We start from the raw sequence: 11,188 nt of genomic DNA on the forward strand, positions 1-11,188 counted from the left end.
TCTCGGCTATTTCCCCATCGATCTTCAGGGAAAGGTCACCGGAGAGCAACACGTTTGGAAGTTTCATCCTCTTTGCTCACTCCTGCCTCTCCACAGCCCTTTCCAGTAACTGCAAGAAGAAAGCGGGAGAAGAAAGAATTTCCATTTGTATAATAAAACATCATAGCATATCTGCTCAGAGACCCAAAGAAGGCCGTTCACAGGCACTTCGCCGCCGATCTGACGGAGCTTGAGAAGATCTGCCAGGAAGAATGGGACAAACTTCACACGTCCTGGTGCGCAAAGCTTTTAGAGACTTATCCGAGAAGACTCAAAGCTGTAATTACTGCCAAATGGGCTTTTCTTGGGCTGATTTTGATACATTTTTGCCATCTCAAGCCAAAGTATGCTTTTTTCCTTTCTTCCTCTGATTACTTAGTGGCTACTGCAATTTTTTATGTGTTAGACATCAATGTTTTGTCAAATTTACAATATGTATGTTTAATCTTGTTTGATGGCAATCACTGATGTTGAAGCATATTTTCTAATAATTTGCCATATTTCATGGTTTAATTCACACTTGAGTATACTATTGTAAGTATACTTGTCTTAGAGGTTTAGGTACATATAGATGTCAGTTTGGGATATATCTTTTGTTGCTAAGATGAATATAAATTAAGTTACAAGCAAAATCAGCAACATAAGATTTTGTTTTTTTTATATTCACATTTAGTTACATGTATCGGTCGTGAAAAAAAACTGCAGGGTATTTTGCGGAGAACTCTAAACTCTAATGCAGGGGTCTTCAACGTTTTTCAGGCCAAGGACCTCCAAACTAATAGAGAGATGGAGCAGGGACCCCCGCCTATATATATTGTATAAAATTGTGTTTTATATTAAACTGTGTATAAACATACCTCTTTATTGTGCATTCAATACTAAGCTATTCAAATAATACACAGGTTCATATATTCATGTTTTTGTTTTAAACATGTGCAAGGCACAGTGAGTAGGGGGGCCGTGCCACTGCCATCTATAAACATACCTTGTCAACTGACACCAATGCCAATATCAACATTGTCTGTCAATTGCATGATAATCATGCATACAAGCTATTCAAATTGACGATTTCATTTTAAACATAAATGTGGAATTGAAAATGAGTGATGGCCTATTAGTGCCACTGCCATGCATAAACATACCTGTTATCTTGCATACAATACTGAACTATTAAAATAATGGACACATTCATGTTTTGAAAATATATATATATGTATATGTATATATATATATATTTTTTAAATTGTCTAATCAACCAAACATTTCGCGGACCCCCTGTTGAAGACCTCTGCTCTAAATCCATAAGGGTATCGTCTATGCAAAAATGCATTTAAAAAGTAATAACCAGGTTGTTGAACGGAAATCACTTTCTCATGTAAATGAGATGTTTCAGTTTTTGATTGTTAATTTTAAAGCATATGACGTTTCCCATATCGGTTAATGAGTGTGTGCGCACGTACCGTGTGTGTGTGTGTGTGAAAGTGAAATTCCAGCGCGCTGATTGTGGCGCGGAACTGATGAACGTTGTATGCGGAAATACACGGACGACTTTGAGGTGCGGACATGTGCAGCACCATATCCACTCCTTGCTGAACCCACTGCAGTATGACATTAAATAACACAGGGCTTCGTAACATGTCGCGTTTTTTTAAATGCTGTTGTGGAGAAGACATGACGTCGATTCGTAAATAATGTCTGAAGCTGCTTTTGAGGAAGTTTTCGTTTTATCCTCCATTTACTGCGGAGAAGGAGAGTTCCAGCTCATCCAGCAGTCTGGTGAGTTTACTAACATGTCCCTTTAAACACCGTCGTATCTAACATATTAATATGCAACAAACCCAACATGTCAACGTGACTTACGACCGAAAGTCTTTGGCTGCAAGACATTTTTTTGCAGCCTCAGTGTTTATGTAGCCAGCTAGAACCAACATTTAGTTACATCCAAGTTTCAAAGTAACGTTACTGCTTCTATGAACATTACCAGTGGCGGCTAGTGGAACATTTACTAGGTGGGGCCATCCAATCAATTTCAGCAAACACCCCAGTATGATTTAATGTAAACAAATTAAGGTATCAAACACGCATTACTACTTTGCAGTTAAATATTCAACATTTATTCCAACACAAGAAAAAGCAGTAAATAACACTTTGATAAACACGTCAGGACATCTTATTTTAGTCACCCTCACAGGGAATTCAGTATTATATATATCATATAATAATATTCAGTATACTATAAAACACACGCTTATAGATATAAGCTATGATGAGTTTTCACTGTTAATTTACCATCTCAATTAAATGTTGATGCCTCCATGACCAAGTTGTCATGAAACTATGTAGAAGAAAAGATGTTCACTTTGCTTAATATGTAGCTTGACAGAGTTCTCATGTGTGCCCTGGTGTTCTCATGTTTCCTTACCTCCTCATCCCTCACTCCCTAACTGTCCGTGCTGGATCTGTCCCCGGTGTTTTAAAAAGCTAAATAAGTTATTAGCATGACTGCATCCAGCTAGCCAAACCTGTCTGGTACATCTAGTAGAGAAGCTTCATGTACTGCTTCCCTTTCCCGCTAGTCTGCTGTCTGATTGTGAGGTCAGGCTGATCTGGGATCAGCTCTTTCACTGTACTTTCTCCTCAAACTTCTCCTCTCAGACGGATCTTGGAGGAGTAGTGCTCGCGCTGGTGTGGCACACCCAAAAATGTGACCACAATGATTTAATAACTGATTTAAATATGTAGAACATGGTTTGAGGGACTGAAGTAATTTACAGAGTTTAATCGGAGCATATGGACCGAACAGAGGGACAGGAAAGAATTGCAGCGCCTGAGGAGGAACTATTGACACCGGAGCAGTTGCACGCAGGTTGCTTTAGGGTGTGACACCCGCCCACTCCTCATATCTGATCTGGAAGAACAACTGAACGGCTGGTGTCTTGGTGGGGTTTTTTTTCGTTTTTTTTTTCGGGGCTCAAGGTGGGGCCAGGCCCCATGGCCCTCTATTGACCATCCGCCACTGCTTCAACTACTGGCTTTATTTAGGAATAAGGGCTTTTTAGAAAGTGATATCATCTATTGTCTTTTTATTTTACAGGCAACATGAGTTTGGAGGAATACTTCAAAAGAATTGGTTTCCACGGCCCTTTCGATAAACTGGATCTCGCAACACTGAAGTTGATCCACAAAAAGCACGTCATGTCAATTCCATTCGAAAACCTCAGCATGCACTGTGGTGAGAGGAACATCATGGACCTTGAGGCCATTTTCAACAAGATTGTGAGGAACAACCGGGGAGGTTGGTGCCTTGAGAACAACTTCTTGTTTGGCTGGGTGCTGAGACAAATGGGCTACGACACTACGGCGCTGGGCTCCAGAGTTTTCAACAGTGTCCTCAATGATTTTGGCCCCCTTGATTCTCATTACCTCAACAAGGTTGTCATCGATGGGAAGGCTTATATAAACGATGTAAGCTATGGGGTCTCTTTCCAAGTGTGGGAGCCCCTGGAGCTCGTCTCTGGAAAGGACCAACCTCAGGCAGCGGGTGTCTTTCGCCTCCTAGACAAGGGGGACATCTGGGTGCTGGAGAAAACCGGTAGAAAGCCAGAGGTTCTCAATCCAGAGTTTGCCAAATCAAGTCTGGTGAACAGTAAGGAAACCACTCAGATCTACTGCTTCTCCTTGGTGCCTCGTGAGGCCGAACATTTCTTTGAGATAAACAACAAACTCCAGACAGAGACTTCCCTGTTCACCAATAAGTCCATCTGCTCTTTGCAAACGCCAACAGGATTCAGAGCCCTGATTGGCTGGACCTACGGCGAGTCCACCTACAAACCCGACGAAGGAGTTGACGTCTTAGACATAAGAAACGTAACGGATGACGAGATAGAGCAAATTCTTCGTGAAAAGTTCAACATAAAGCTGCTGAACAAACTGCAGCCTGTCAACAACAAGTCCTTCTACACATTCTGAAATCCTACGCGTGCTGTTTTGAGATTCACCTGGAAAGATCTCACAACCTGTGTTGATTTCACGACCAACTATAGGTGTGCAGCTTGTTGAAGAATCATCTATTTGCAACATAACCAGTGCTTTGAATTTAATCTTTCGTACATTGAAAATTGTGCAATTGCATTCGGCCTGGAGAAAATGGAAGACGTGTTTTTGATTTCTTCTTCTGGTGTATGTGTAGGCGAAGTATCCTGAGTCAATGCAAGGAGCAGACACGTCGTCCTTAAGGAAAGTAATGATGACCAAATAAAAGTTATTTTAATAAATCTTCAAATCTACATAAAAACACAAATTATTGTTTTCCAAAAATGTCTATTTTTAAAACTTTCTTATACCAATGTACCCTGCTAAGCTTAAAGTTATATGATAATGTGTCGACCATTGTGCTTGGATGTCATCTGTACTCGGCGTACTCTATATATCATCACCATGATTAAATATTATAATAGGCTATTATAATATTTAATCATGGTGATGATATATAGAGTAATGTTACATTACCAAATACATGATAATAATGAGACAAATATAATGCTGTAGAGTGAACGATGTCACATTTCCTCAATAAAGCCTTAAATGAAAGAGGACCAAGACTGTTTTCAATCCGAGTCAGCTGTTTCTGAAAAACATTGAGCATTACAAGTTTGACTTTTAAAATGGCGTTGACAATAACGCATTCCCCTCTCTGACTTGCCATGCAGTTTAATTAAAAAAATGCGGGTATTAGACTTGGAAACCCCCCCCAATGACTGCAGTGCTACTATATCGCTCTGTCTGCCTTCTAGCTCAGGATGGGATCCTGGTCCAGATCAACAGCACTGTTGGAGGAGAAAGAGGGCTGGATGTGAGGCTGTTGTTCCATCTGCTCCCCCACTACCCTTCCTGTCCCCCCGCCATCTCCGTCTCCTCCACCGCTCTCTCCAAAACTCAGTGTCACAACATCAGACTGAAGCTGCTGGATCAAGCTGCAGCGTTGCCTCCAGAACCGATGGTCCATCAGCTGGTGGAGTGGTTGCAGGTAAATGAGCACACTGACTTTTATTTGTTTACATTAAAGCTATGCTCCACAAGTAATAGTTTGCTCTGCGTTTAAAAAAAAAAATAGCAGTGTGTAGAGGTGACGGAGAACGGCAGAGGCGGTGAAGAGGAGGAGGAGGAGGAGGAGGAGAGGGAGAGAGAAAAAGAAAAAGAGGAGTGGACGGCGGTGCTGTCGTTGGACCACATCCGATCTCGAAGTCGCTACACCGGTCTGCTGGAGCGCTGGACTCAACAGCTGCAGCTCAGTGGGAGGTTACTACTGGGAAGAAGTATACTGGTGATTCTGCAGGGAGCCAGGCCCAGCATCAAGGTACCAACGCACATGTTTTAGTCTTAGAAATTGTACTTTCTTGTTGTGTTTGTCTTGTATACAGCATGTACATACAATACTGCGTGTCTTATGAATTTAAAGATGTATTGAGTATGCCTTGGAAAACATACAGTGCATGTCAAATGGGCAGTGTATAATACTATTAAATGGACACATCTTTACTGCGTTGTTGCTATAACAAGGTAAATAAATACTGGCGAAAGATGAGACGATGATAACTAGAAGAACAGTGCCCTCACAATTGATTAATTTACAGCTTATTTTCTTCATCAGAACGCAGCTAAACATCAACAATGTTATGAAAAAATGAAACACAGTGTCTTCTATGAGCGGAAAGAGTGGAAAAAAACAAGAAATATGGAGCAGTAATTGTAAATGTTATGCATGTTATAACCCTTATTATATAGAACAGTTTACTTTAACTGCAAAGTAAGTTGTGAATGAGTGCTGCTGTGTTTTTACCCCTGTGTACCTTTTTGGAGTGTATTCTGACTGTGATCATGTCTATTCAGGAGTTTTGTCGCCTTTTGAGGACGGTGAAGGTGGATGTGGATTCGTCAGGCAAGAAATGCAAAGAGAGGATGATGAAGGTTCTCATTGAAAGCCCTACGTCTTCCCCCGGTGGACATGGGTACGGATCACAGACGTATGACTCTGATGTAGCAGAGGAATGGAATGAGTCTTTTTGGGCCGTGTGATCCAACGCTGGTCAACGCTGGTCTGCCTTCAGCTCTCATCAGTTTTCTCTCTGTCTCTTTCCTTCCATGTCTTTCCATCAGGCTCCAGGGTTTTGTGGTGAAGAATTACGAGTCGCTCCCAGAGCTGACCGCAGCCTTCCAGGAAATCAACATGACTGATGTTTACCAGCAGATACGGCCGTCACTAAGTGACTGACGGCACACAGCCTTTTTCTGTGGAAACAGGTGCACACAGGAAGAGAGGACTGAATTCCAAATGAAAGCCTCCTCCCGATACCCAACTCCAACATAACACTATAACTGTGCTGTAGCATCACCTCAACAACGGACGTAGAAAAAAATCAGATAAGATAAGATAATCCTTTATTAGTCCTGCACTGGGGAAATTCATACACTGTAAAAACTGTGATTGGTGTTAATTAATATCTCCTCAATAAATAATAGTAACCTTTACATAATAAAAAAGACTATGTAAAGTTTGGAATTATATTGAGCTGAATTCAACAAATTTCAATAATTTATTAATTACATTTTACTTAATTTTGTTTGAATAAAATCAGCTGTGAATCACTGAGTATACTTTAATTATATTTTATCAGTAAAGTCAAAGATGCAGTGAAAATGATGAATTTTACTCATTGGGAGGTCTTTGTTTTTACTCAACTTACACTTCCGCCCAACGTATTTTGGCCACATGGACATCTTCTGCCACATGTTGCAGCGGCAACCATTTCCCCAAAGGTAAGACCTGTTTTAATTATGCTCTTTAGAGATACCACCTCATCTACTTTTACAAACTGTCATGGACTCTGACCGAGTTTCGTGGTTTCCACCAATCCCCCACCTTAACAAGCTAAGTTAGGTTCGCTAAGAAGCAGCAGAACGTAGAGACCGCATTAAGGTAAATGCACAAATTTAGGAACAAACATTCTTGCTCCCAAAGGTAAGTAATGAGGCATACGAGTTATATTAACATCACTGCATTTCGTTTTCTCAAGTAATGTTAACCTAACATGCTGTTAAAAGCAGTAAGGTTAGACCATTCGGTTTTAACGGTACCGTGAATTTCTGGAGAATAGTCAGTGAAACAAATGAACAAGGAGCGCTATTTCACCTTTCTTTATTTTAAATGTGACGTTATATTCTGCTACAGTCTCGTATTGTGTTTTGTGCAGGCTTTGGTCGGTGTTGAGCTAACGTTAACCCAAGTTCACCTTCGTTAGCAGTCGCACAGTCTCCGTTCACGGTACTAAGATGCCGCAGCAGGACATTCAGATCAGTGTTCCTGCAGTGACGATGCAATAAGATAAGATCAAGAAAATAATGGACCTCTTTGACCATTACTATGGACCGATGAACAGATGTTCTCTGATTATCCTCATCATCAAGGTTTTGAGAAATAACCCCCCAGAACGCTTGGGATAGGCCGTTGGAAATTTCAATTGGGAGTTAAAGAGCTGAGTGGGCGCAGCTGAGGGACCACCTGAACGGACGTGTGCGTCGCGAAGAGGCACAAAAGTACCAACAGTTGGTTAAGGTGAAGGGGAAGTAGTCACTGGCGCTGACGCCAAAGGGTTATCAAACACATTGACTTCTGCCAGGGACAGACCTCAGCCCTCGCTCTTGTGTTGGTTCATAGGTATTGCGGCCTTCCGGCAACCACACCTTCACCACTGTGAATGTTTAATAATGTTAAATTTTACCTCAAGAACATCTTCCACAGAACACAGTACCCTATTTCTAAATTAACTGTATCTTAACATGACGCTCAGAATATGGATCGTACAGAAATGACGGGAGCGTCAGTTTCCTGAGGAGACAGAATCAGAATTTATGAAACACAGAAGGAGGTTATTATATGACAAGCTTCATCACAAGATTCCAGTTAGAATTCATTCTGTGGGGCTTCTATTTTGAAATGGGAGGGAGGTTCTCGAAAAATATCTAATGTATGATAGCGAAAGAAGAGAGAGACAGACAGTCAGATGGACTGTGAGTGAGTGGGAGAGACGGACAGGAGGTCTAATGATCTCCCCTGAGTATCTCTAAGTGATGTGTTTTCTCCAGTTAGCTCACTCACAAACACCTGTCCGTGGGAGAAATTTGCCTATACAAGTCTAACCATTTCTAGTTCAACTGGTCTGGCAAGTTTTCTAATTTGGAGAATGGTCAAAGTTTTAACATTTACAGTTTACCTAATTAGTGTCCTGCTCTGCCAAGTCTTTCCTCGTCTCGCCCATTTGTGTCATGGTGTGTATACATCTCACTGGAATCAAGAAACTTGTCAGAATATCCATATTTGATTGGCTGAGCTGCATCACATATATCTCTAAGTCATGTGTGTCTGTGAGTCTCTGTTCACTAATTAGCTCAATCAGAATCACCTGTGTGCCTGCAGCCTGTTCAAGCAGGGAAACACCTCTCAAACAAATCCTCAAACCCCCATAACCGTAGCTCCTATTGCTCCGATATGAATACATGAGAGGAATGATGAGTTGAAGAGCAGATCATGTGAAAAACTTTACTGGAGCGACGGAGCCTCTCCCAGCTGTTAGCAGACTGTTTTGCTTGCAGGCAAGTGAGCTGTACCCAGCATGCAGTTCGGCGGTGTAATTTTATAAATGTAAAATTATTAGTGTTACAAATTGTTTGTGTCACAGACTGTTGTGTCGTGGTGTTTTGCTCTGTTAAAGAGCGTTAGTTGTGGGTTGTTAATTGTTATAAAGTTATGACCATGACTAGGGGTCCCTCTCAATACACATAAGAAAACTAGCTCCAATAACAAACGCCTTTGGCTGCGAACAATATTTTTAGCTGCCTGTTGAAGACAGACAGCACTTGATCCGGCTTGCTATGTGAAAAGTTCACATGTACAAGAAATTGAAACCGTTATACAAGATTAAATCCAAGAGTATGGATCTGAAATGCAGAAAAGAGAGAAGCGAGATCTCAATCGAACCTCAACGATACTACCGTTAACATTGGAGTGTGTAGCTATATATTGCGTATTGCGACTGTCAAAATACAGATACATGATACATGCAACACAGTAGCTTACTGGAGGACAACATGAGCAACAGAAACAAAAGGATGACAGGCCTTGAGGCTCTGGAGCACATCCTTGATCACAACAGTGAAATAGAGGAGGATGTGTCTGAAGATGAAGACCATCTTGAGGTCAATTCAGATTATAATGTTACTGATTATGAACCATCAGATGAGGAAACTGATATATCTGTTCCTCCAAGCGAGACATTTGTGTCAAAAAATTGTGAAATACAGTGTTCATCCTCACCCAACACACGTATACCGAAAATATTATAAAGACAGTGGCAACATGTATCAGCACAAAGCACACCGTGACGACATGTCACTCGTGTGCTGTGTAGGCACACACATACACCTCGTTCATTGTGTTCATATCTTGTTAACTTTTGTAAATGTCTGTTCCTTAACACTATAAGTAAACATGAGTACAGTTTAATTTCAATACAAATCCTCATGACTCATTTGGCTTGATTTTGAGTGAGCGGGTCAATATGACCCTGAACAGCAGAGGTGTCTCATCTCCATTTATCTACATCACCCCATGAAAAAAAGAAAGTTTCAAAATGTAAAAATAATTTAGAGAAAAATACATGTTATGATAGACTAATGCAATTTACATCTAGGTTTTTCCAATGTACCTAAAAAATTGTTTTAACATGTATTTTTCATTAAAACGAGTGAGTTACCCTCATTGAACTATGATCTATGGAGGGGTGAATAACTTCATTCCACTAAATACTGATTGAATTGTTAGTAAGGGTGTTGGTGATGAGGTACAAACTATATTTATTAGGATTTTTTGGTTTCTGACAACTTTTGGATGATTAAACATGCACCGGGTCATATTGACCCGCGAACATCATGGCTGTACCTAAGAAACGAACATAACAGAAGGGTTGATCAGAGGAGGAGAATAAACGACTGGTACGTTTGGGTTGAATGAAAAACTATCTGATGTCTGCCTGGTGCACATCTCAGATCACCAGTCAATCACCTTTCAAATTATCATGGGAGCACCTGCAGAGTAACATTTTCTTCACCATGCTTTCACTAGTCACCTGTCTGCTGCCTGCATCAACGCTTCAATGTTTCCTTTCTTAGCTTATTTAGCATAGGAAACACTGGACCTTCCTTTACCAATGAAAGAAGATAATACCGCCCCACAATTCCTTGCAGCGGCAACATTTAAACCATTCGGCCCTCCATGAAAACAAACGATATCTTGTATAGGTTGTCATAAAAAAATGGGATTAATGTTGATCGACAGTGACAACCTTTTCGTTTCATTCGATATGTGTTTATTTACTTTGAACGTGTAACAAATAAGTATGATTTCATTTTGCGCCAGTAACCTAATTGTCTTGTGAGTAATGCATCAAATGTGTGTAAATAAATCTGACGTCTGCCCTAATGAGAACCCTAGAGAGTTTTACAATCAACTTAAAGACTACAAGTGGATCCAAACATAGAAGAGCAGATTGGGGAGATCCTCATTTTGGATGATCTGTGCAGGTGCACAGTAGGATCTACTGCTTCACTTCTCCAGCGCTCATACTGTTAGTGAAGGAAAAAGTTCCAGAGTCAGGACGGGATGCAGCTCAACTGGTGGAGACCTTCCTGGCAGCCCGACCAGGGTCTAACAGCTACTGGTTGGAGGCTCCACAGAGGTCTATCACTGCAAGGGTAAGTCATTGGGGTTGATGGGTGGAGATGGTCTGCACACTCAGTATCATTAGTATCATCAGTATCATGGAGAGCATGGGCTGGTTTACCATTGATCTTAACTAGAGTTTTAAATTGTAATTACTTTCCTTAATCTATCATCAGTAACATCAACAATCAATCAATCAAATTGTGATTAAAAAAATAAACTTTTGCTTTTACCAAACAATACCAGAAATGTTAATAAGACTACTTGTGTATCTTGATTTTATATGGTAAATGGACTGTACTTTTATAGCACTTTTCTCATCTTCCAACCACTCAAAGCGCTTTTACACTACATGTCATCATCATTCACAGACAT

General features: G+C 40.7%; 1 protein-coding gene across 3 annotated transcripts; it reads left to right on the forward strand.

Moving 5' to 3' along the window:
- Positions 1-1,607: 1,607 nt before the first annotated feature.
- On the forward strand, positions 1,608-6,684 carry LOC306700421 (arylamine N-acetyltransferase, pineal gland isozyme NAT-10-like). 3 transcript variants are annotated; one of them, XM_079165440.1, is made up of 5 exons: positions 1,608-1,815; positions 4,833-5,065; positions 5,153-5,395; positions 5,929-6,047; positions 6,196-6,684. In XM_079165440.1, exons 1-5 carry the CDS (start codon positions 1,731-1,733, stop codon positions 6,308-6,310), a joined length of 795 nt encoding a protein of 264 aa, XP_079021566.1. In that variant the 5' UTR covers positions 1,608-1,730; the 3' UTR covers positions 6,311-6,684. The 3 variants fall into 3 exon arrangements, 2 of the variants coding, with proteins under 2 accessions (XP_079021566.1, XP_079021565.1); XR_013767207.1 differs by lacking the exons at positions 4,833-5,065; positions 5,153-5,395; positions 5,929-6,047; positions 6,196-6,684 and adding exons at positions 3,134-4,082; positions 4,229-4,781; XM_079165439.1 differs by lacking the exons at positions 4,833-5,065; positions 5,153-5,395; positions 5,929-6,047; positions 6,196-6,684 and adding an exon at positions 3,134-4,781.
- Positions 6,685-11,188: the final 4,504 nt, after the last annotated feature.

Source organism: Pholis gunnellus, assembly GCF_910591455.1.
Source record: "Pholis gunnellus genome assembly, chromosome: 1".
Lineage (NCBI taxonomy): Eukaryota > Metazoa > Chordata > Actinopteri > Perciformes > Pholidae > Pholis > Pholis gunnellus.

Bases quoted from the DNA above. Each gene is read 5' to 3' on its own strand.
- LOC306700421 (XM_079165439.1), top strand. From the start codon at position 1,731: ATGTCTGAAGCTGCTTTTGAGGAAGTTTTCGTTTTATCCTCCATTTAC. The intron at 1,816-3,133 runs GTGAGTTTACTA...TTTATTTTACAG, and splicing joins CCAGCTCATCCAGCAGTCTG to GCAACATGAGTTTGGAGGAA.